Source organism: Anabrus simplex, chromosome 2 (genome assembly GCF_040414725.1).
Source record: "Anabrus simplex isolate iqAnaSimp1 chromosome 2, ASM4041472v1, whole genome shotgun sequence".
NCBI lineage: Eukaryota > Metazoa > Arthropoda > Insecta > Orthoptera > Tettigoniidae > Anabrus > Anabrus simplex.
The window spans coordinates 164,573,393-164,600,498 of NC_090266.1; the positions used below are offsets into that span (position 1 = coordinate 164,573,393).

General features: G+C 41.6%; 1 protein-coding gene across 1 annotated transcript in view; it reads right to left on the bottom strand.

Annotated features, from left to right (window-relative positions):
- LOC136862721 (cadherin-like and PC-esterase domain-containing protein 1) overlaps window positions 1-27,106 on the bottom strand; it is a 1,291,344-nt gene that overhangs the window by 59,607 nt on the left and 1,204,631 nt on the right. Inside the window, exon 18 of the mRNA XM_067138943.2 lies at window positions 7,211-7,357. Within this exon, the coding sequence (XP_066995044.2) occupies window positions 7,211-7,357 (147 nt within the window). The remainder of the gene's footprint in view (window positions 1-7,210; window positions 7,358-27,106) is intronic.

The following is a 27,106-nucleotide window of genomic DNA, read 5'->3' on the forward strand; positions in this document are numbered from 1 at the left end:
AAGGCCCTTGAAGAGCTGTAGTGCCATGGGGTATGGTATGTAAATTGTAACAAATTCACGATTCGATTCCTACTTAATAATAATAATAATAATAATAATAATAATAATAATAATAATAATAATCATTATCATCATCATCATCATCATCATTATCATCCACTGCTTTGTTGTCTATGTTACCAGGAATTCACTGTGCACTGGGAAGAGCAACAATTGACCTTTCAGAGACTGGAAACGGGTAGGTTATACTTTTGCATTTTGTGCTCAACTAATATGTCGGGAGTATTTAGTATGGGAACGTATGTTTAAATGCACATTGTTCATAAATATGCAGATATATGAACAACTACCAGTGTGCCCGATTCCATCCGCGTAAAATTCGGTTGATAAGAAAAGCTTTTCAGAAAATCTTAAGCGCAACTGTACAGAACACACACAGCACCACCTTTCTTTCAGCCTTTTGATACCCACTGCAGCTAAGCCTGCTACATATTTTATGTCATTGTCCTACTTAGCGATGGCGTATTATCAGGCCCGCTTCTTTTACAGCATAGCTTCTTTGTACACATTGTTATGTGCCTTGTTCCCAGAAACGTAGACACAGAAATCGCTGCTGCTGTCGCACATAGAGCTGGGAAGTGTTTGAAGCTGCGATTTGTTGATAATCATTGTGAAACAGACGCCCAAGGGGAAATGCATACACTTGAACGGGAGATGATGGTTGCTGGGGAGGAGAGGGATACACGGGATGAACACACTTTTTTCTCGGCCACTGCCCGTCGGTATGGTCGCCTCTGTCATATTTCATTGTAGCGACTTCACCAGCAGCCACGTACATTTTCACAGCCTCGAAGCGCTCAGGTTGTGCAACAACATTTTAGGAGCTTTGACTTTCAGAGTTATAGAGAGTGCCGAAGGTCCTGGAGCGTTCAAAGAGTTTTAAAATTCGATCGGGTAATTGGTTGTTCGTCCTGACTGATGACTACCCCGGGAGCCTCGAACACTCGCAACATTATGTTGTTAATAGCAACCGCCTGCTCATCCGTAGACACGAGGATGCTCGCTCACAAAGGCAAGAGTTTCCTTTGCTTGACGGACGGTATATGTCTGCATACACATGCGCGATTAACTCACTGACCAAGGAGAGGGTCATGCCCAGTGAAGGTGGCAGCTCGATTTCACCGTTGAACTTGGCCAGTGTACTCTTTCCAGACTTCAAGGGTAGTTCAGAGAACAGCCCTCAAATGGAGCTCTGATATTTGTCGTAAGCGAGAGCTTGTTTTATGCGAGACCAGAGGACGGATTGTTTCAGGCCGCGTACAGGAGCGCAATAACACTCAACATGGTCGAGAAAAAGGAGCGGCTGCAACAGGTATTCGCGTCGTCGCCCAACAAATCTAAATCAACACGCCATCTGTCCACAACACCGACAATTCCCAGATCATCATTACAGCAAATGGTCAAAGATACGAGACTGAAATCATATCATCCATGACTCGTCAGCAGGTTGAATGAAGATGATCCTGAACGCCGCCTGCAGTTTGCTGTAGAGTGGCTCGCCAAATTGGAATAGGGCCCAAAGCTGGAATAGAGTGTTGTGTGTACTGATGAAGCAAAATTTTACATGTCCAATAGACGAAATTGTGTTTACTGGCATGAGTCAGATCTAAATGTGGTAGCTGAGTACGATGATGAAAGTCAAGGCATCATGGTCTATGGAGATGTTACGTACCAACGTTTCACTGGCCCTTCCTTCTTTGAAGATTACGTCTTTTGTGAGGATTACCTGAAGCTCATTAGCGATACTGTTTACCATTTTCTCCAACAGAGAGACCACTTGTATCAGTTTTGGTGGCAGCAGGATAGAGCTCCCGCTCATAATGCCCGAACAGTACGGAATTGGTAGGACTAGACGCTGGATTGGACGTCGCGGTCCAATTGAATGGTTGGTCAGCTCTCCTGACCTCACCCCACCAGACTTTTAACCGTAAGGGTATTTAAAGCATATGATTTATTCCCGCAACATCAACACCCTACAGGACCTGAAAGATGTGATTACTGAAGAATTTCCTCTTGTCCGTCATGAACTGTGCAACACCGTGTGAAAATATGTATTTACGATTACAGGCCTGTATTGACGCTGTTGGCGTGTGACTTGTTCACATAATGGAAAACCGATATTGAAGAGAGAGTGTATTACAAAATAAACCATCTGTTTTCTTTTTATACTGACTGCTAGATGTCAAAGTATGGTCTACTACTTATGGGCCACGCTGTATGAACGAAAACAAATCAGAAAATTAAAGAATAAGCTACCACCTGCACCGTGCAACATAAAGTTGCCACTCCAAAATTTTGCAATGCTCGTCTAAGCATATTCGCATTGTAGACCTACGTACGTCTGTTGGCGTGCTGCAGTGAGAGCGTGGCCGATCTCACTGTTACGTGTACAGTCGACCACGCATACGCTTCTTGCCCCGCGCCTGCGTGCCAAATTCGACCGCATCCGATACTATTATTAAGCATAACATTAATAAGAATGTGTTTATGTAATCATTGAACACTGTCGAACCTAGGGAGCAACGAAAAGACGTTCATAGTGTATTTTCACTGTATATTTTATGGGGGGAAAATGTCTTTTCTTACAATTGGCTTAACGTCGCTCCGACACAGATAGGTCTTATGGTGACGATGGGATAGAAAAAGGGCTAGGATTGGAAAAAAAGCGGCCGTAGCCCTAATTAAGGTATAGCGCCAGCGAAAATGTTTAATTAATCATTTGTGTAGGAGTCACATCCTGGCGCGATCAAACCTGGAATGTGCACATTAAACCTATATACACTGACTGACAGAGCAAATGCAACACCAAGAAGGAGCGGTCAGAACTTTATGCCAATTGCAGGGTGGACTGACGTCACTGAGGTATGCTCATGATGTGAAATGCGCCGCTGTGCTGCGCACGCAGCGAACGATAAATGGGACACGGCGTTGGCGAATGGCCCACTTCGTACCGTGATTTCTCAGCCGACAGTCATTGTAGAATGTGTTGTCGTGTGCCACAGGACACGTGTATAGCTAAGAATGCCAGGCCGCCGTCAACGGAGGCATTTCCAGCAGACAGACGACTTTACGAGGGGTATGGTGATCGGGCTGAGAAGGGCAGGTTGGTCGCTTCGTCAAATCGCAGCCGATACCCATAGGGATGTGTCCACGGTGCAGCGCCTGTGGCGAAGATGGTTGGCGCAGGGACATGTGGCACGTGCGAGGGGTCCAGGCGCAGCCCGAGTGACGTCAGCATGCGAGGATCGGCGCATCCGCCGCCAAGCGGTGGCAGCCCCGCAAGCCACGTCAACCGCCATTCTTCAGCATGTGCAAGACACCCTGGCTGTTCCAATATCGACCAGAACAATTTCCCGTCGATTGGTTGAAGGAGGCCTGCACTCCCGGCGTCCGCTCAGAAGACTACCATTGACTCCACAGCATAGACGTGCACGCCTGGCATGGTGCCGGGCTACAGCGACTTGGATGAGGGAATGGCGAAACGTCGTGTTCTCCGATGAGTCACGCTTCTGTTCTGTCAGTGATAGTCACCGCAGACGAGTGTGGCGTCGGCGTGGAGAAAGGTCAAATCCGGCAGTAACTGTGGAGCGCCCTACCGCCAGACAACGCGGCATCATGGTTTGGGGCGCTATTGCGTATGATTCCACGTCATCTCTAGTGCGTATTCAAGGCACGTTAAATGCCCACCGCTACGTGCAGCATGTGCTGCGGCCGGTGGCACTCCCGTACCTTCAGGGGCTGCCCAATGCTCTGTTTCAGCAGGATAATGCCCGCCCACACACTGCTCGCATCTCCCAACAGGCTCTACGAGGTGTACAGATGCTTCCGTGGCCAGCGTACTCTCCGGATCTCTCATCAATCGAACACGTGTGGGATCTCATTGGACGCCGTTTGCAAACTCTGCCCCAGCCTCGTACGGACGACCAACTGTGGCAAATGGTTGACAAAGAATGGAGAACCATCCCTCAGGACACCATCCGCACTCTTATTGACTCTGTACCTCGACGTGTTTCTGCGTGCATCGCCGCTCGCGGTGGTCCTACATCCTACTGAGTCGATGCCGTGCGCATTGTGTAACCTGCATATCGGTTTGAAATAAACATCAATTATTCGTCCGTGCCGTCTCTGTTTTTCCCCAACTTTCATCCCTTTCGAACCACTCCTCCTGGGTGTTGCATTTGCTCTGTCCGTCAGTGTACACGAGTGTACTAAGTTTCATAAGAAAACCATATGAACATTACTCCCCCACCTCCTCCCCCTGGCATTACCAAGAGTTTGCAGCTCAGTCTGAAGGACTGTAGATTATGACAGGATGCGAGGTAAGCGGGACGAATCTTCTCGGCCGTCATTCTTGGCTTTTTAGACCTAGGCCGCCATCTCACCGTCAGAAAGCTCCTCAATTGTAATCTCGTAGGCTGAGTGGATCTCGAACCATCCCTCAGATCTATGTAAAAATCCCCAGGTCTCCGGATAAGAGGCTCATCACGGGACTGGTCACGAACATTTGTATAGGAAATGTATTTATGAAACCTGTATGTATTCACATTTGGCTTTCAACGGATAAAACATACACCAAAACACAGACGTGCATTTTTCTGGAAAACAGTTCATTTTAGGAATAAAAAAACATATACCTTCTTTTCTAAGAAACTAAATTCTAATTACACTTGGTAGTAGGACTAACATGGCACATATTCATTTTTAAGGAATTTAGGCTCACATTTTCCTCCGACTTGCTTCACATTTTCATTTACTACATGGCCTCCTTAAGATATCGAAACCAAGTATTTAGCTTATCCTGTGCACTTTCAGCATCTCCTGTGCACACTATGATTGATGTGCACAGGTTAGGCTAAATATCCAGTATAATGTTTATATAGCACCCATATCCTGAGTTGTATACACGGAGTACCGCGTAAATTGAGACTGTACAATATCTAAAAGCCTAAGCGTTATATAAAGAACTGTCTGGAATAACCGTTGCTTGATATTAAGAGGGAAGGAACATGCTATTTGTCGTGTTTTATTTGGAGAACGTTTGGATGGTCATTTGAGGGTCACGTAAAGTTTTTAAATGGGAACCAACTTTTCTTGTTTTGTTTTCGCATTCCTCATAAAAACTAAACAGCTTCCCATACAGCACTTTTTTATACGTACATGGTCCTGTTCTGGTGTAGACAATGCAACATTGATGACAGGTAGGTACACAGAGTAATACCAGTTTTTGCAAACGAATCGGACCTTAGCGTAATACATGTTCAAAACGATGCCCTTCTACATCACTGCATTTTCCAACTCTGTGAATGAAAGATTGATGTGTCCGTTAGAGCATGTATCTATCAATACTGGCATAAGCATTTCGTACGCGCACCTTTATGTTGTCCGAAGACATTGGGTTTTCACAATACACTCGATCTTTCAAGTAACCCCACAAGAAATAGTCCGTGAATGTGAGGTCAGGAGATCAAGCAGGCCAACTGACGGGACATGAGTGTCCTATCCAACGATCATGGTAATTGTTATTTAAAACATCCCGAGGAGTGCATGCATAGTGCGCAGGGCATCCGTCGTGCTGATACCATATTTGCTTCCTGGTTTCTAGTGTACATCTTCCAATACTAACGACAACACCTCCGTTAAAATGTGTCTGTACTTTGCACCTGTTAATGTACCATCGATGAAGTACTTTCCAATTACCTTGGCACCCAAAATCCCACACCACACGTTAACCGACCAGGTTCTCTGATGTTCCACTTCTCGTAACCAATGTGGATTATCCACAGCCCAATAATGCACATTGTGTCGAATTACTTCACCATAATTTGTGAATGAATACGCGTCGCTAAACAATACTGCCTGAAAAATGATAACATTATTCCACAGTCTGTCCTGTGCCCACCTACAGAACGTTAGCATATTAACAAAACATCACCAGGTTCTTAATGTGATGACATATAGTAGGGATGGAATTTATGCCGTTTCAATATTGAAGACACTGGTTTTGGACATTCCCGCATTGGTGGCTAATGCGCGAGAACTGACATAGGGGGGAGGGGGTCGTAATTCATTGCAGTTAGCACCGCAACTACCCTATTGTCGTCTGTAGTGGTTCGTCTCCGCTTCATTTTCTTTGGCTGGACGCTGCCTTCTTCGGTGAATTGTTTTATCACACGATCAAATGAAGTTCTTGATGGAGTTCTTCAACCAGGAAACCTTATTAGATCATTACACTGATAGTGGTTGTTGATTCAGTTCACGTTTTCAGCACTGCAATTTGTTTCATTTTTGCAGGTTGAAGAGAATTTTATCGGAGGATGTTCCCTATCGAGTTGCTGTTGAGAATGAGTACTGTGTTGATATATTGATGTCCGTGTGAGTAAGATGATAATAATTTGAAGACAGCCGTGCCCAAGGAAGAAGAAAAATGGAGTGAAGTATTATTTGTTTGGTTCTCTCAAAACGGGGGCAGGCACCTGTCGAAAAGAAAAAGAAAGTAGAGTATTTTCCACAATAAATTAAAATGAATCGTACTTTATTTTAACAGTAGTCGTATCTCTAGTGTAATAACTTTTCGGTCGGTCACCACGTTATAAATTACCTAATTAATTTGGGTGAATTAGATTTCATCTCTTACTGTAATTCTTTAGTGGAAAGGGTAGTACTGTATTCTAGGTTTTCCTTAACTGCCACATATACATGGTCATCGGATATTACAGTAATACCCAAATACCCATATATTTAAAAAATGCTGCTTCAAGTAGGATAAACATATTGAAATGATTATTGTCTTAAACTGACCGCGAACTCCCCACAGAAAATGGGGATGGATAATAAATAACAGTTGCTAAAAAATATTGAACCTCGATCCTTCCAATCAGGTGGCTAGCACTGTAAACATAATGCCAACGGTCTCAATATGTTCTTAAAATTGCTGCAGGGAAGCTGTCATTTGTTTGTTATAAAATATGATAAAAATACTTTCTGAAAAATATGAAGAAATTCCATTCGCAGATTGAGGAATAATCGTCACAAAGAAAATAAAATAATACAAAGAGCGAATAGTCATATTAAATATTAAAGTTGTAATGTGTCTATTATATAGCCTATGTAGATACATACTATATTTAGAAGATTTATCCTAAAGTATTACCTTATGAAAGTGGCAGGCACACTTGCCCTGTAGAAAGTCCTTGTAACGAGCAGCGGTTATGTTGAACGTATCTACAACTTCCATGTTGAAATGATGTGCGAAGGCCGCCAATCCCAAGGAATGTTTCAGCAGCTTCTCTTGCTGAATCTGTGAGCACAATCAACGTCAAGATATTTTAGAAGAATACTTTATATTCATTATGCATTACACACACACACACACACACATACACACACACACACACACACACTGACTTCCCTCACGTCTTCCATTACGATTTGCAGTGTTGAGACGGTTAGTCCTGCGATAAAAATGCCAATAAGATATTCCCCTTCCACGTTACGTTGTAACCGAACTGTATTCATCATACTCGATGAAATAATACTGTACTAAGTTAAAGAATATTTTAATTATGTTGAGAAAGGTTACAAACAATCTGTACTGGATTTTCCATCTTCAGATGTTGTTAAACGATATCTCACATCAGGCACTATCATGTTCGTCATGTGCAAAACATATAGGCTCATACGATAGTATATCACTTATTACGTATCAATTATATGTAATATCCGTACGTTACAATGTTGAAATTTGGTTCATAACGTGTGATCGATCCTATAAGAGTACAGAAATTGATAAAAAGAATAATCTCCTTTCCCATAGCCACGTAGTTATGGGTGAGGCATACTGTAGTAGTTAGTGTATTGGTAAATTCCATCCTCATGAAGGCAGAGTGCCCATAGGGCTTATGAGTACTTCGTAAAATGTATTTCTGAGAAACGTGTGTTGCGTCATTAATATGGATGATTCTTTATCAGCCCGATTAAAGAGAATGAATTCAGGCGTTATTATAAACTGTTGTGAATGCACCTGTCCTCCAATCACGGCAATATTATGTGTCGTCACATTCCGCAGAGGGGCTAATTGAATGGTTTAATTTTCGGTACTTGAATGAAACTACCTCCTGTAACCTGATACTTTGTTTCTGTATTTGGTAAAATCTAATTAAGTGGGCCACCAATAGTTCTATAGTAATAATGACCAGTTCTGAATCCATCTGAAGTAAACGGAAGTACTGGAAATCAGTTTTTAGTTTATTAAAACTTCCCCTGTGATTTTGTTTATTGACATAAATATATATTTTTTTGCTACTTGCTTTACGTCGCACCGACACAGATGAGTCTTATAGCGACGATGGGACAGGAGAGGGCTAGGAGTGGGAAGGAAGCGTCCGTGGCCTTAATTAAGGTACAGCCCCAGAATTTGCCTGGTGTGAAAATGGGAAACTACGGAAAACCATATTCAGGGCTGCCGATAGTGGGTTCAAATATCCGTTCACATCTTGTTCGGGTTCAATAATTACGAGTGTTGGACGTATCATTCATCACCTTCAAGACGAGATCATCATGCGAAAGATAATAATAATAATAATAATAATAATAATAATAATAATAATAATAATAATAATAATAATAATGTTATTGGCTTTACATCCCACTAACTACCTTTATGGTCTTCGGAGACGCCGTCGTGCCGGAATTTAGTCCCGCAGGGGTTCTTTTACGTGCCAGCAAATCTATTGACACGAAGCCGACGTATTGGTACACCTTCAAATACCACCGGACTGAGCCAGGATCGAACCTGCCAAGTTGGGGTCAGAAGACCAGCACCTCAAATGAAAGAAGCACGACTTTTAAGACGTTAGTCCTCGTTTCCTATTCCCAAGGTGTGATATCAGCTTACATTCCGAAAGATACAGTAGATTTCCGTAAATGTAGGGCGGCTAGAATTGCAAGGTATTATTCTTATTGAAAGGATTCCACTTCACTAATTGTCAGTCAATATGTAGGCCTATATAGGAAGTAGTTATCTTATGTCATTGTTCACACCGTTTCTTCCATACAAACTTCCGCAGTATAAACCAACACAAAAGCCAATCTGGCTAAGGTATGGAAGGGGATCATTCAGGCCCATGAGATCAAATGAGTATCCGTCTGAATTCAGAGTCGGCTGGACTGATCAACAAAGCCAAACAATGTGAACGTGATGTTGTATCGCTGACCATGTACTGCCCAATATCTGCAGGTCATCTGACCGAGCAGCTGACATCTCAGAAGACCAAGGCCCTAAATAGTCTATGTGCCACGAGGATTAATCAATTTTTATTATCGAAATGAAAATGAAAATCCACAGCCTGTTTCCAGTTATTCAACCGGGTCAGGAATGGAATGAATGAAGCCCCCATCTAGCTACGAGGGTAGGAATTGTGCCAGCTGCAGAAGCCTGCCGCACTCCTCTGATTAATGACTGACTGATGAAATGAAATATTGGAGAATGTTGCTGGAATGAAAGATGACGGGGAAAACCGGAGTATCCGGAGAAAAACCTGTCCCGCTTCCGCTTTTTCCGCCACAAATCTCACATGAAGTGACCGGGATTTGAACCACGGAACCCGGCGGTGAGAGGCCGGCGCGCTGCCACTTGAACCACAGAGGCTCTATTATTATTATTATTATTACTATTATTATTATTATTATTATTATTATTATTATTATTATTATTATTATTATTATTATTATTATTATTTGGTGCATTGTTCTATACATCACAAATATGAATGGAAAAATCAACATTCATTTTCACTACTATTTCAATATTTCTATCGTTTGCTTACTCTTTGCCTATTCCCTATGAAATTTACATTATACCCGATTTATACCACAGAGCAAGAAGTTCAGATGAAATAGTCGAATTATGTTGAGCATCTACCGAATGTGCAGCTGCACGAAGGCTGGATTGTTAGCAGGTTAATCTTGAACACAGTGCTTCATCTGGCGCGCGCTTAATGGTCACATCAAATACCACTTAGTCTGCTGTGTGGGCGTTATTGCCACCAGAAACTAACAGTGTTTCCAATGCATGCATTCCCTTTGAAGATAATAGAATGCGTTCGCCTGTAGGGCGTAACCCCTTTCAGGAGACAGCATACTGCTGCCTACAGCAGGACAGCCAGCCGTCCGAAAAGCTATCGATACCAGGACAGTTTCGATCTGGCACTAGTACTACTCAGCAATGTGGACGTCCGTCAAAAATGTATTTCATACAATGTTAGACCGCTTATAATTTTGTATGTTTTCTAAATCGGCTCTGGCTCTCAACTTGGAGGTTAAAAATATAACATAGTAAGAACTCCAGCTTCCTTTACGAAGCGAACCCATTAACAAAATTGCACAATCCAGTGAGTAATGTAGAACATTGTAAACGTTTCATTTCAGCCGTGTTCATCCTGTCAATCGAAATGCATACAAATACGTCCATTCGTACAGAATAAATGGGAAAAAAATCGCTTATAGATTGCATCTACAGATCGATTAAAATTCACGATCTGATTACACTACACTGTGTGGAGAAGGACCTAAATCTAACGATGCGTTATCTAAATATATTTCAGAGTCGACCTGTACGATGGAAGGAAAAGAGATAAATCAGTATATATATCGATTGCCTAGTTCTTATCTAAATCAAAATCAAAATCTCTTAATTTGCAAATGAGGTGTCTACCTCGGTGGCAAATGTTACACTAAAATACATTATTGTCAAGCACTAAATTTTAAATTGACAAGAGAAAAAGAAAATTTTCCTAGGATACAATGTTATACAATTTACGTTAACATTTTTTTTCTATTAAACAAACACGTCATCCTTAATGAATTTATATTGTTTACAAAATTCTACTTATAATATCTCCTGTACTTACAAACATAGTCAGCTCATATACAGCATGTGAAATTACTTCTGATAATACTATACAACTGGTATAAGATTAAAATTAACATTGCATTTATTTTATTTTTTATCTTTTACCCATTTTGGAATCTAAGTAGCATAACGACCTGCTGCGTCTTAACCATGTATACCATGTATCTGACAATGCTCTTCTTATCCATTATTTTCCGTAAGACTGGTCACGCCTCCAAGCCACATATGGATATGGAGCCCATCAGGACAATTTTCGTTGTGTTCATTTTCCTATGGTAATGTGTATAGGAAAATGAACCTTAAATGCATTATACTGTAGGAGTGCGTAAATACGTCATGTAAACATACATTTCTCCAGTACAATAAGGTTCATTTTCTTTTACACATTAGCATAGGAAAATGAACATAACGAAAATTCTTCTGACGGACTCCGTATATGTGGCTTGGAAGCGTGGCCAGTCTTAAGGAAAATAATGGATAGGAAGAGTATTTTCATATACGTGGTATTAGAACTAGGCTGCCGATATATATACTGTTTTACCTCTTTTCCTCCCACCTTACAGGTAGACTATACTTAGGTAAGTTTGCATTGTTAGATTAAGCTCCTCCTCCACACAGTGTAGTGTAATCAGATATACTAGCTATTCTCCCCGACTTCGCACGAGAGCACTTAAGATGATAGGCTACTTTCAAGATTTCCTTGTATAGTTACTATATTAGTCGTTTCTCCTCCAGTAGTGAACACATAAAAATTTCGTTTTGATACAAAACGCGGAAGGATACGTAAAGCTGCCCGTAGGAAAAGCATTCTCCACTGTAATCAACTCCAGCCACGCTGTCTGATATTATGCTTTGATTATTGTCATGCCAAAGCAAACTCTTACCGGGAGTTGGACTCGTTTGAAATCAAAAGGCAAATACGAATAAATCAAAGGTATTCTCGATATTTAGACCGTTTCTTCCGTGCCACAACCAATTAAGAAAGTAGCTCCAATCAAACAGTCCTTCAAATTTTCACTGCTAACAGAATCCCATTGCACAACATTGGCGAGTGTAGAATACGTAACAATATAATTGGATCCCTCACTTCAATATCGGCATGTGTGGTGGCTAGTAGGAAAGATATAAAGAATTTAGAAAATTCTATAGGGGAATGAACAGTTTCTTTACTATCGATACTGTGTCTATCGAGTCATACACTTGAACCTGGGCAGTGAATTTGGGGAAGATGACTCGTTTTGTCTTTGTGAAGTCATTCTTTGTCTGTCCAGTGATAATCGAGATCTATTTGTTGTCAGTTTCATTGTTACGTGATGAACGCACTTTTTCTCGAATGTGTTTGCTTGTTGGTTGTTGTTTAAAGAGGCCTAACAGCTAAGGTCATCGGCCATTTATTCGAATGCAATGTCCTATGACCTATATTCGCTTTCCGCCTCGACACGATGGTTATCATATATTGTATATAAAAAACGTATATCGCAAGAGCCCCGAAGGGCCATGGCCTACCAAGTGACCGCTGCAGATTACGAGGTGTCGTGTGGTAAGCACGACGAATCCTCTCGGCCGTTATTCTTAGTTTTCTAGACCGGAGCAGCCATCTCACCGTCAGATGGCTCCTCAATTGTAATCACGTAGGCTCAGTGGACCTCGAACCAGTCCTCAAATCCAGGTGAAAGTTTATGACCTGGCCAGGAATCAAACACGGGGCCTCCGCTTAAGAGGCAGGCACGCTACCCCTACACTGCTGAGCCGGCATATATTTTATATAGATAGCGAAAAATCACTGGGAAACAATTATTGTACCGTAGCATGTCCAACGAAACGATCACAGACGGAAATTTAAGAGGCCGAGGTGCATGAAATTAACAGCAAAACTCTTAACATGTCCCCTCCCCCCCACCGCAGTGGCAATTCGACTGTGTAGCCTGTTCTATTATCTTGATAAGGATTAACAGATTAATTTAAGTTAAAAAAAAGTAGCAAGGACGGTTGCTTTTCTTTTGACTTCCTTCACTGAAATCGTTACTGCTCGGCTTCCTTTGGCCATAGATGAACGTCTCTGCATAATAACTTTATAGAATGCTTTATAGAATGGTGAAAACCGCATCAAAATCGATCCAGTGGTTCTCGAGTTTAGCCGTCACAGACAGACAGACAGACAGACAGACAGAGGAGAATTTATATTATGTGGAGATACACACAGAGTGAATTGCCTAATTGTCTCTGTCCTTCGTATATGCCCAGTGACGGTGCAAAAGAGCGCAGTAGCCGACATACCAAAATTTACCATATTACAGAAAATTCTACTGGTAAGCTTTGTAGAGTAAGATCGTAGTCCTATTCACCTTCCGAAATTTGGCCTCCTTTATTATCAAGATTTCTCTTCACATGGTATTTTTTATTAGTTCATCTGAGCAAATGTTACTTAAGAAAACTTGGTCCTTTCAAATACTACACTGAAAACACAGAACGTGCCGGGCGGAGTAGATCAAATGGTAGAAATCAAGCTGACAGGTTCGATCCCGGCTCAATGCGGTGATATTTGAAGGTGCCGAAATACACCAGCCTCGTGTCGGTAGGTCTACTGGTATGTAAAAAATGTCCTGCGGAACAAAATACCGGCACGTCGTGTCTCCGCAAACCGTAAATGTAATTACTAGGAGACGAAATTATTATTATTATTATTATTATTATTATTATTATTATTATTATTATTAAAATTCACAAGTGTTGAGATGGAAGTAGAGATCAACTCAGACCTACAGTAGTCATTCTCTCTCAAAACAAATTAAACACGGTATTTATTAACTGTGTGCTGTAGCTCCGTATTGTTGGAAATATCCAAGTGTCATTTTTCCTTCAGTCAAGAGTGGAAACCATCTCGGGAAGAGTGAATTAAATGAATGATATGTTCATAAATTAGCCGTATAATTCTTGGTGCTGTAATAGCTCACCACCGCAATTCCGTGCTAACCATTTCATCTATATTAAATATTCCAGTTCCCATTTACTATAACCTAATTGCTAAGTTTATATATTGATATCATACCTCTCCCCTTCAGTTCTGAACTACTTCTGAGTGTCTCTATACCTGTCCTATTATTCTGTTTCATCTTTAGAGACCAGTACTTACTTTTCATAATCTGATGATTAATTAAAAGAATTATTAATTCATTTAATGAATCAGTTATTATTTCCCCTCAATCAGTAGAGGTTTAATTCTATGATTAGCAGCACACATTTCTGAACATGGATAATAGAATAATCCAGGGTATTCATCCGAACTCGTCTCTGCACATCTTGAACATTTGCTCTAACATACTACAGGGTGGGCAAACTAAAACTTTTCCAGAAAATAGTTACAAGGCTGACGCGGAATTGACCATTGTTAATGAACGGGAGAACTGCCCATTGGAGGAAATGCTGGAAACCGTGATTTCGATGCACCAATCGATTGCTGTCACATGTCTGCGTGTGAGCATCTCCCGCATGCGCTGTCATGAGTACGTCACAGTGTCATTACGTGTGAGTGAGAAGAGCAGACTTGTTTAGTGACCAGTTGAATGCAGCACGAAATGGTGCTCATGATAAAACATCGTTTGTTCATTGTCGAGTATTATGCAAAGCACGATTCGTGGAAAACCTACGCGGAACTGTTTTCGCAAGTGTATTTGAATGGAAGTGTTTTGTCAAAACCTTCAGCAAAGTCTGCAAAGCAAAACTTAGTGGCAAAATGGCGTGAAACGGGTTCTGTAGCGAATAAAAACAGTAACTATCCGAACACCAGAAAACATTGCTCGAGTGAAGGAAAGCCTCGAACGAAGTCCGACGAAATCTCAATCCCGTTTCTCTGTGCAGGTGGGAATAAAGAGATCGTCGTGTCGAAACGTTGTAAAAATGGACCTGCATCTCAATCTTTACAAGTATACTGTTGTGCATTCGTCAAAGCGTTCGGACGAATCTCCGCGTGATGAGTTCTGCCGGTGGTTTTCTGAGTGAAGTGGAATCAGAACGTTTGCATCGTCCGACTCCATGGCTCAATGGCTAGCGTACTGGCCTTTGGTCACAGGGATCCCGGGTTCAATTCCCGGAAGGTTCGGGAATTTCAACCATCATTGGTTGATTTCGCTGGCACGGGGGCTGGGTGTATGTGTCGTCTTCATCATCATATTATCCTCATGACGACGCGCAGGTCCCCTACGGGAGTCAATTCAAAAGACGTGCATATGGCCAGCCGAACGTGTCCTCGGACACTCCCGGCACTAAAAGCCATACGCCATTTCATTTTATTTTTTACTTTTGAATCCTCAATTATTCATTTCTTCAGAGGAGACCATTTTGAGCATCTTTGCTTATATTCATTGAGAAGGGACAATCCAGCGTCAGTCCTAGTGTAAATATATTCCGGGCGAGTTTTACTTTGCCTGCCCGGTATTTCAAAAATGTATATTGTCTCTCTTTCCAAACGAAGTACCATGTTACACGTGTCACATTGCATGTAAACGTCTTGGGAAACATCTTTCTACGGGTAATACAGTATATACAGTATGTATGACTTAAGAAAATTTCTGTACTTAAATTATGTTAATGAAATAGCACCACATCCATAAACACACCTGAAGAGTTACACTCCTGCACACGACATGGCCGATTTAGAAAAGACTAGATGTTCAAATGGGAAATCAACCACTAGGACGACAGTCCTAAACGCAGATCAATGATTGATTGATTGATTGATTGATTGATTGATTGATTGATTGATTGATTGATTGATTGATTACTAGCTGCAGGGCATCTTCCTTATTAACACCCATAATACACTCAGAATAACCAGATCAGCTGTGCAATACATTAATGAATATGCAATCTTATAACGCTCAGCTGCCTTGACTGAAGCATGTATGTATGTATGTATGTATGTATGTATGTATGTATGTATGTATGTATGTATGTATGTATGTATGTTGGGTATTCAGTCCGAAGGCTGGTTGGATCCTCAACAGGTTCACCATTAGCTGTCATAGAGACCTAAGCGTCACTGAAGAGGCGTACTAGGGAAATGAGGAGTGAGGTAGTTTCCCGTTGCTTCCTCAGCGAGCCAGAAGTTGCTATTGCACATCAGTCTGTCAAGCCCACTGAAATGCGTGCATCAACTGACCCTATGAGCGACACTTTCACACCATTCATAGCAGGAACTGGCTGCATAAGGAATGACATTACTAGCGTCACTCATACCTCAGCCACTTTCATATTGTCAAAGCCAAGTATAAGACTGAGACAGGTCAATGAAAGTAACAATTTTATTCTAGCCCATACCAGAAGACCTAGTGCACTGTAAACACTACATCTTGCCAGCAAAGGCATAACTGAAGCATACGAATAAAATTACGACACACAGACTAATCGTATCGACATTCACTCTTCACTGGGCAAAAACATAAGTCAAATACTAGGCCTACGTCATGAAAATGAGAGATAAGAAATAAAATCAAAACTTCATTAGACCCTTCAAACAAACGAGACAATTCCTCAGATGATCAACTACATGAATGCCTCTTTGAATTGACACAGCTGGGCTGAGTATGTCAGACGGTTGAGGCGCTGGCCTTCTGACCCAACTTGGCAGGTTCGAACCTGGCTCAGTCTGGTGGTATTTGAAGGTGCTCAAATACGTCAGCCTCGTGTCGGTAGATTTACTGGTACCTAAAATAACTCCTGCGGGACTAAATTCTGGCACCTTGGCGTCTCCGGAAACCGTAAACGTAGTTAGTGGGACGTAAAGCAAATAAAATTATTATTATTATTATTATTATTATTATTATTATTATTATTATTATTATTATTATTATTATTATTATTATTATTATTATTATGAATTGACACATTGACCGGCCAAGCTAATCTATACGTTGCCTCAAATATAGACAACAAGAAAAGCTTTCCTTACTTGAGCTAGGCAACATTTTATTTCTTCCTTATTTCTTCTATCGAAGCATTAATAATCATCTCGAACGAACCGATGGCACTACAGACCATTAAGAGCCTTGCCTTGCCAAGACGGCGGCTGCCCAGCCAAATGACCCATAGAATTTTGGAGTTCCACGTGGATAGTATGAACCAACGAGCTAGAATATAATACATATTATCCGCGCACTTTTTAGTGATAGATTTTTGTACTCGTTGGAGAAGTAAGAAGGGTTCCGTTATACTGCCAACTGAATGGAAATGAAATCGGAATTGAATCGATAATATGATCGATCGATATGAATTTTATAAACCTTTATTATTTTAAGCAAACAACTGTGTCACACACACAATATTTAATACTATATAACATTTCCCGTTGCGAAAAGTGTTCCTAGCATGAATTCTATAGTTTAGCTTTGCTGTGTAAACAACAACAGTATGAGTACTTAAAGTGTACGCCAGATGGCGCACAGCGATGAGAAGCGATTCTTAGTTTGTGTTTCAAAGGTTGCCAATACGAATCTCGAAGATAACCAAAGTCGACCGCTTCAGCACTAGGGTGTAAATCTATCACTAAAAAGTGCGCAGATAATATAGTGGCTGTAGTAGCTCGATTAGCGCTCCGGGTGGTGGCAAGCAACACTACAGCCGCCGTGATAAAAATGTACCAGCTAAGGACAACAGCTGCCTGGAGCTATGTGAGTAATCTCGTATGTGTTTCAAATTCATCGTTGATAGAAATTATTTTGTAGTTTGGCTTTATTTATTGTAGCGTGAATATGCCTATATTCTGTTTCGCATGTTTTGTTCGAGCGAAACAAACAGTGTGTCTTATTTCAGGTAAGTTCATTGAAATATCATCTTGATATTCGACACTGTAGAGCATAAATTCTCGTCACAAGTCCACACTATAAGACAAGTGGCTGACTAGGCAGTGGGTGATTAATATGGTTCTAGGACACTTCGTACCACTTGACCGGCTGAAGTGTCAGTTAAATTTTTAGGAGAGGTCATTCCGTACCGCTTGAAAGAGAATGGAAGTATTGCGAAGGTAAAACGATTTCCTAATGAATGTACTGTATTCATTTGTATATCCAGTGTCCACTAATGGCGCAGAAGCCTCCGCACGGTGTGACCACTACTGATGTTAACCTTCCGTCGGGCGCAACTGACCTCAATGGTGCACGTGTTAGTTTTTATCTCGTATTCCCCATTCGCGGGGACCTAGCTACTTCCACCTATCAGTAGCTTACTGTTTTCGCGTGACCTTCAAGCCCATATTGGCCAGTTCATCAGAATATTTTATTTTACTTGATAATGAAATGAAATGAAATATCGGTCTACTTTCAGACCAACTTTGCTTTACGGGAGCGAAAGCTGGGTGGACTCAGGATATCTTATTCAGAAGTTAGAAGTAACAGACATGAAAGTAGCAAGAATGATTGCTGGTACAAACAGGTGGGAACAATGGCAGGAGAGTAGTCCGAATGAGGAGATAAAGGCTAATTTAGGATTGAACTCTATGGATGAAGCTGTACGCATAAATAGGCTTCGGTGGTGGGGTCACGTGAGGCGAATGGAGGGGGATAGGTTACCTAGGAGAATAATAGACTCTGCTATGGAGGGTAAGAGAAGTAGAGGTAGACCAAGACGACGATGGTTAGACTCAGTTTCTAACGATTTAAAGATAAGAGGTATAGAACTAAATGAGGCCACAACACTAGTTGAAAATCGAGGATTGTGGCGACTTTTAGTAAATTCACAGAGGCTTGCAGACTGAACACTGAAAGGCATAACAGTCTATAATGATAATGTAAAATGTAATGATAATAAAATAATGCAGTAGTTAATAAATAATCACAATAATAGTAATATTATCCAACTTTGTGCTCGTCAGGCACATTGCATCCGAACATATTGTATTGTTTTGTTTCAGGCTTTATACTTCAAAAAATCGACTTCCTTATCATATCTACGTAAATATAAGTGATAAATATAGTTTAAAGGGCAATTATTAAAATAATATAGTACTCTTCAGCAGATGATGTAAATAATTTTTGTTTCTGATTTCTAAAGTGTGTCTGTCAGGCTCATTACACCCACTGGTGTGGAAATGGAATTCCAATTTGACATCAAGTGGTACGGATTGTCCTGGCGTAAACATTTTGGGGCCGGGCTGAGTGGCTCAGACGGTTAAGGCGCTGGCCTTCTAACCCCAACTTGGCAGGTTCGATCCTGGCTCAGTCCGGTGGTATTTGAAGGTGCTCAAATACGACAGCCCCGTGTCGGTAGATTTACTGGCACGTAAAAGAACTCCTGCGGGACTAAATTCCGGCACCTCGGCGTCTCCGAAGACCTTAAAAAGTAGTTAGTGGGACGTAAAGCAAATAACATTATTATTAAACATTTTGGGATTACGGGAAAACCGTTCGCAGGTACATAACGACCTAGGTGGTACGAAATGACCTCAGAAATTAACCCTCTACTGCATTGAATTATTTTTCGTTTTCGTTTGGTGAAGAAAATTTCAAGCTTCAATGTTCAACATACGTTCAGTGCTTTAGATGTACCAGCAATTCTTAACTGGGACTAATAGCTTAACACTCGTATCTGATGTGGATTGCCATAGTGGAATATATATATATATATATATATATATATACACATGATTTTACGCTAAGCTTTGATAATTCAAAGACCGAACATTACTACCTACTGGCCATGGGTACGTACTGCTAGGCACAACCGTAGGTCGGTAATGTCTGTGAGGTTGAGCCAGAGGTACTCCTTAAGCCACCGGGCAAGTTGGCCGTGCGCGTAGAGACGCGCGGCTGTGAGCTTGCATCCGGGAGATAGTAGGTTCGAATCCCACTATCGGCAGCCCTGAAAATGGTTTTCCGTGGTTTCCCATTTTCACACCAGGCAAATGCTGGGGTTGTACCTTAATTAAGTCCACGGCCGCTTCCTTCCAACTCCTAGGCCTTTCCGATCCCATGGTCGCCATAAGACCTATCTGTGTCGGTGCGACGTAAAGCCCCTAAAAAACTCCTTAAGCCTGTGGTAATGTGATGGGGAGGGCCCACGTAAAATAAACGGTGGTTGGTACGCGAGGATGTTGACGGGTTGGAAGGAGTACTGTACCTTTGGTTGTAGGGCTGTTTTGTCTTATACAGGGTGTTAGGTGTATACGTGCAGATATTTCTTGTAACAATAGAGAACGATGTGACGAACCACTATATATCAAACTTGTAGTAATCCGCTGAAGTTATTTTCGAGAGCAAAGGGATACGATGTTTGTAGAATAGGTAGTATGCCTTGTTCTCTGAATGAATAGCTTTCCGTTGATAACAGGCAAGTCACGCGCCATCCGTGCTAAACTGGTTTCTGTTTACGTTTCAGAGCAAATCTACTACTGTAACAGTTGAACGCTACCTTTGCAATGCCATGAGATGTTACGTAATATACTTGCCAAACTGGTTTTATGTTTACGATCAACTGAACTACGATAACAGCAGAAGGCTGCTACCGGTGTACACCATGTTACATTACGTTCTCGCCAGACTGGTTTTGTTGTTGTTAGTATTTAGTTCCGTCTTAGGGGCGTCAGACAACCCTAGTTATCGGTTTCGGACCCTGGAGCTGTATCGAATTGTCAGCGTTATACTGGTTCATTTGCTGTTACGTCATTTAGGGGATGTTGTTCTGCTTCAGTTGCAACTTTTTAATAGATTTATTGATCAAGTAAATTACAGATTTTTTAATGTTACATCTTCAAAGAAATACTGTAATTCTGGTACGGACTGGAATGTCTTTTTAAAAATGCTGTTTACGTGTTACATGTTAGACACACCTAAGAAGTGATACAAACTAGTTTCACAGAGTATTCTAGACAAAGACATTACTGTACTGTGTTCAAATTTCTCTCTGTTGAGGTTTTAGAGTCCGTAATGTATCCGAAATTCCTGTGGCACTTTCGTAATTCCTGTAACAAAACCAAACAAAGACGTCAACAACAAAGTACTACTTACCACAAATCACTTAGATAATGTCCACACACGTCGTTGACTCGGGGAGCAACAAACTTCCATCTTGTTCTCTTCAGGTATGCACCGTAAAGTTCCTTGTCCAGCTGTCCATCAGTAGTCATTATAAAATGGATAGTGTGTCCAATTATCCATAGTGAAGAATTGTGCTTTGTCCTTGGGGTAAGGAGGTAATCTGGTCTTATGAATTGGTAATCTCTATTGATTGTGAAGTTCAGTTAGTGGAGAAACACTTTGGCTTGCATATACACCGGTCTGACCCTCATACAAGTGGTCAGTCTGTGAAGTATTGAGTCATGTTGAGTACAATATGAGCAGGAGTCCGAATCAGTCAATCGTATTCGATATAGCCGTTCTTTTGTGGGTACAATGTCATGGACTACCATATACCATGTAGATCGCACTTTAGCAGGGAGATGAGGGGCACTAATGTTTTTCCAAAGTTGTTTAAAGTCGGTGTTTGAAGGCACTTGTTGAAATAAACGCATACGTGGTGTAGGTGTTAGACGAAATAAATCAGCATAAACCCGACGTGTTAATTGTACTTCTGATACGAACTTGGCTTCCGTCAAATAGCACCATTGTTGCAAATAAATGCGGAGATACTTCAGGGCAGATGGGACAATCCGAAGATCAGGTGGATTGTGCAAGTCCGTCACAGTAGACCAGTGTTTCAGCCAAGCAGATGAGAAGCTCCGTTGGTTCATTTCTATTTTTCTTCCACGACTCAAGAAGAGGGCTTGACATTTAATGATGACGTTTACCAACCCAAGTCCACCAGCTGTTGGTGGAAGACACAAGGTAGTTATCGGTACTCGGAAGATATTGCCACGCCATATGTACCAGGAACTAGCACATATTATCTGTCTAGCAAACGTTGCAGGCAGTGGTAGTACTTGTGCAAGATACCAGCATTGTGATAGAAGGTATGTGTGGACAGTCCAGATCCTTTGGATTAGAGAGAGGTCTCGGCAGTAGAGTTCTTTTGCATAGACTTTTATATTGTTGACAACAGGTCCCCAGTTTTGTTGATTCATGTCACTGGTCTTTCGAGTGTAATGTATTCCAAGTATCTTGTGTGATTCTACCGTTTGTAGCGGTGGGAGTTGAGGTAATGATGCCCAGTCTCCTAGCGGAATCACTTTCGATTTACGATAGTTAATAGACAACCCAGATACTGCACTGAACTGTGCGAGAGCATTTCGCATGTGGAGTATATCGTTATCCGATGATAATATTACACTGACGTCATCCGCGTAAGCAGCTACCGCGAGCTTTGCACTTCCTTGTGTTATTCCTCCTATTTCTTTATGCAGCTTGCAAATGAGAGGATTTATAGCCAAGGTAAACAGCACCATCGAAGCCGGACATCCTTGTTTTACTGACCTCTTAATGGGAATGGTTTTAGTGTGAAAGCCATTAATTTGCAAAATCGCAGATACGTTTGTGTATAGGCACTGAATGTAAGAGATAAATGTGGGACTAAGACCATGCCATTTTAAGCAGTTTAGCAGATACTGATGATTCACACTGTCAAACGCACGCTGGTAGTCTAAGGACACTAGTAAGCTCTGTGAATGAGTGCGTTCCGTGGACGCCACGTAATCACGCAGCGAACAGGTAACATCAAAAATTGTTCGTCCAGGCACTCCACAGTGTTGTGCAGGGTGAATGATGGAGGATAATAATGGTCGTAATCTGTTGACGAGAATTCTGGCTAATATTTTGTAGTCGTAAGTAAGGAGGGTAATTGGGCGATAGTCATTGACAGTGATAGCTGTAGAGAACTTCTTTATCAGTACAACAATCCCTCGACGATGTGATTCACAGAGTTGTTTCCTCTGTAACACAGTGTTCAGGACGCAGGTGAGGTCTTCTCCAATTATCGGCCAGCAGGTAGAGTAAAATTCCTGAGGTATTCCATCAATCCCAGGTGTTCTTGAGCTCTTCCCTTTCCGTATCGCTTTTAAAACCTCTTCTTTGGTTATGGGTCCTTCAAGGCTTGAGTTATCCTCTTCTCCGAGCGGTGGAGGCTTACAGTCAGTAAAACAATTAATTTCATTGTCGTGGATGGCCTCGGCATCAAACAGTTGTCGATAAAAGGAATCGAAAGCCTTACTTATAGTCGGTTGTGTTATGTACTCTTGTCCTTCTGGGTCCTGAACTTTCAATATGAGAGATGATCTGCGGCGCTTGAAGTCCTTCATGAAATGATAAAGATTGATCCGTTCATTTTCGACTGGTTCGTTGACCCGACTGCGTATTTTGAGTCCCTGCAGTCGTTTGTGATATATAGAAAGTATTTTTGCTTTATAGCGGCTGATTTTACTTCTTCTCTCTGGTGATGGCTGGTAGTTTTCTTGTAAGTCATAAATACACCTAAAATAAAGGTTTATTAGACGTTCCTCGTCTTGATAAAGTTCGTAAGATTTTCGCTTAAAGAAATACTTTATTTGCGGCTTTACATACCGATCCCACCAATCAGCACAATCTTGATATCTAATCTTTCTTTTACTCCATTCTGACCAAAGCAATTTCAGCTCTTCAAGGATACTAGAATTTTGAAGACAGGTTACATTCATCTTCCAGTAAGAGCGTCCTCTAGGTATAAAATTTATATTTAATCTTATACGTAGGATAACAGCTTCATGATCAGAAAATGTGACTGGTACTACTTCTACACGACTTATGTCATTAGCTAAATTTTGAAGAACATAAAATCGATCCAGTCTTGCTGCTGAATTTGAAGAAAAGAAAGTAAATCCTGGGGTATTATGTTTTAGCACCCAAGGATCACACATTTGGAGATTTGTAACTAAAGTCTGTAAGATGCTACTCGGCTTAAAGGGACCTGTACAATTTACTGCACGCAGTACACAGTTAAAATCACACCCCATCACATAATGCGTAGGCAAGGAGCGAAGTAAATATGGTAAGTCCGACTGGAAGAATTCGTTCCTTTCCTTGCGTTTATTACGCCCAGATGGTGCATAAACATTGTAAAACAGGCATTCTTGAAATCTGCCACTCATTCCACGACCAGAGGGAAGCTTCTCTATGGATTGCAGTTCAATACCTGACTTAGTAAGGATAGCAGTACCTAGGTTATCACTACCAGTGTTTACATAGGCATTATAGTTTAATACCGAAGAAAAATCATTGATGGAGACCTCCTGTAGCATTACAAGATCTATATCATGACACTGTAGAAATTTCAGCAGAGCATGCATTTTAGTTGGTGATGAATTATTGTTGAAGTTGACTGTCCCCACTGTTAGTGTGAGGGTCATGACACTACAACAGAGAGAAAAATAGAATGCAGTCCACATGTTGATATTCTGTCAAACTATTTCTTCGTAGTCGGGGGAGGTAATCCTTGCTTACTCGTTCCTGTCTTATACGGATGGTTTCGTTGTTTACTAGCTAACTTGCTTACTTTTTGCTGACCGGGGTTACATTTTGTTACATCAAGCGATATTTCTGCTATTGGGTCCTCACTCCGCAATACTTCCTCCTCCAGGTCCATCTGACTGTTCCACGATCCGAGAGTGGGAGGATGCTGTTCAGTGATCACAGACCTATCCATATCAGACGAAGATAATGTACTTTCCGGAGGGCGCTGGCTCTCAGCTTCAGACCTTGTCAAAGGTTGAAGAGTGATGGGCATTGTATCAAGTTGTTGGTCTTCCTGTCTCAGCGTGTTTGTGATCGCGTTATTTTCTTCTATGGTTCTTTTATCTGATACGTGTATGTCCCTGATATCTAATGTTTCTTCTACTGATACGGTATCTGAGTCTGTACTGTCATTTGAAGGTAATGGAAATTGGTCCCCTGCAGGTGCGTTAGCTATATCCTGTGAATCGGCTGTTAACACTAGTGTGTTTCTATGTCCATATGTTCTAACTTATTGTCATGACTTAAGCCAGGTGTTGTAGGGTTGACGTTGCTATCTGTGCTACTTTCCACTGCACCGTTCGCTATCCTGCTCTGCACGGACGTTGGTTTGTTTACATCCGTGAGAGCGGGTTCTCTATCTGACCGCGCACTGTCAAATGAGGGAGGTTTGAATAGATCGCTCAATGTGAAGCGTGATCTAGATGCCGTCGATGGTTTGCTGTTAGTAAATCTAGTGGGACAATTAGTCCGAATATGAGAACAACTTCCACATGAAAAACAATGTTGCTCCTGTTCGGGATAGGTTACATATGCCTCGTAACCCGCTACATTGAGGGTTGAAGGAATAGGCTTTTCAATTGACATCTGAACTGCCCTTATTCCTGTATCGACTTGATAGCGGTATCTGTTTGACCACTTCTCGTTTTCTATCTGTTGTACCTTGCCATAATTCTGCAATACGTACTGTACCCGCTCGTTTGGTACTTCCAGCGGTATATTCATTAAGCGTACAGTGATAAGTTCTATTTCACCGGGCATGATTGTAACTGTTACTGAATCGCCATTCATTAATGTAAGAGAATTTCTACCTCTAAAGGAATGTAAGTACTTCTGGTAGCTTCTGTCATTATTAAATTTGAGATAGGCTGCATTCTGTTTTCCAACTAGTTGAATTGTTTGTAGTTCATCATCACATACCTTTAGAACGTCTTCTATCCACTGGTGAATTTCGTGAGCTGTTGGTCTTTGTTGCTCCTTGCCAAATACAACTCTCAGGGTGTTTTGCCGTGTAATTTTGGATGCCTTGTTTCCTAACTGTACTTGTTCAATAACTGCAACTTCAAATGAACAAACACTCACACTACCGTCCTCGTCAAGTTAGCAGGGCCCGGCCAGACAACCTGCTTGGCCGGCTGTACAAGCAAGACTGCAATTGAGGAGTGTCTCCTGGGGATTGGGATATCTGTGGTCGTCAGCCTCGTGGTCTAGTGAGTATGGAAATGACCTGAAAACCTGTGTCTTTACGCCAACGAAAGCAAGCATGGGATTGAATTGAATTAGGCAAGCACAGCCAACGTTTTACTCCAAACGAATAATGGATATGTTATACAAATAAATAAATTAAACGTACCTACATTTCGTGTTTCCTGCCGGGCTGTGTGGCTCAGACGGTTGAGGTGTTGGCCTTTTGACTCCAACCTCGCAGGTTCGAACCTGGCCCAGTCCGGTGATATTTGAATGTGCTCAAGTACGTCACATTCGTGCCGGAAGATTTAGTAGCACGTAAATAGAACCCCTGCGCGACTAAATTCCGGCTCCTTATCGCCTCCGAAAACCGTAAACGTAACGCAAATACCATTATTATCATTATTATTATTATTATTATTATTATTATTATTGACTACTCGCCAATAATGTCTGCCCAGAAAATAATTCTCATTGTTTATAACTATGGATCTCGATAGTTGTATACTTTCCTAATTATGGTGATTTCCAAAATTGGCTTTACGTCGAACCAACACAGATAGGTCTTATGACGACGATGGGACAGAAAAAGGGTAGAAATGAGAAGGAAGCGTTCGTGGTCTTAATAAAGGATCAGCCCCAGCATTTTCCTGATGTGAAAATGGGAAACCACGGAGAACCATCTTCAGGGCTGTCGACAGTGGAGTTCGAACCCAGTATCTCCCCAATGAGAGTTCACAATTTCGCGCCCCTAACCACACGACCAACGTATTCCAAGCTCTAATGCCGGGCTAAGTACCTCGGACGATAGAGCGCTGGTATTCTGATCCCATCTTGGCAGGTTCGATGGAGGCTCAATTCGGGGGTATTTGAAGGTGCTGAAATACTCCATTTTCGTGTCTGTAGATTTACTTGCATTAAAAAAAGCCGTGCGGTACAACATTCCGGCACCTCGGCGTCTCCAAAACCCGTCAAAGTAGTTATTGGGACGTAAAAAGTTACATTATTATTTCGTGCTTGCAAACGAAAAGCATATGTGTAATGGTGAAATAAGCATAACTTACTGCTGCCATTGCAGGGCTAAATAAATTTATCAAAATAAAAGTGGCCAGTCTGAGTTGCTCAGACGTTTAAAGCACTGGTTACTTGGTTCCAACTTAGCAGGCTCGATCTGGGGTCAGTTCGGTGCCAGTCGAAGGTGCTCAAATACGTCAGCCTCGTGTCGGTAGATTTACTGGCACGTAAAAGGAACTCCTGCGGGAATAAA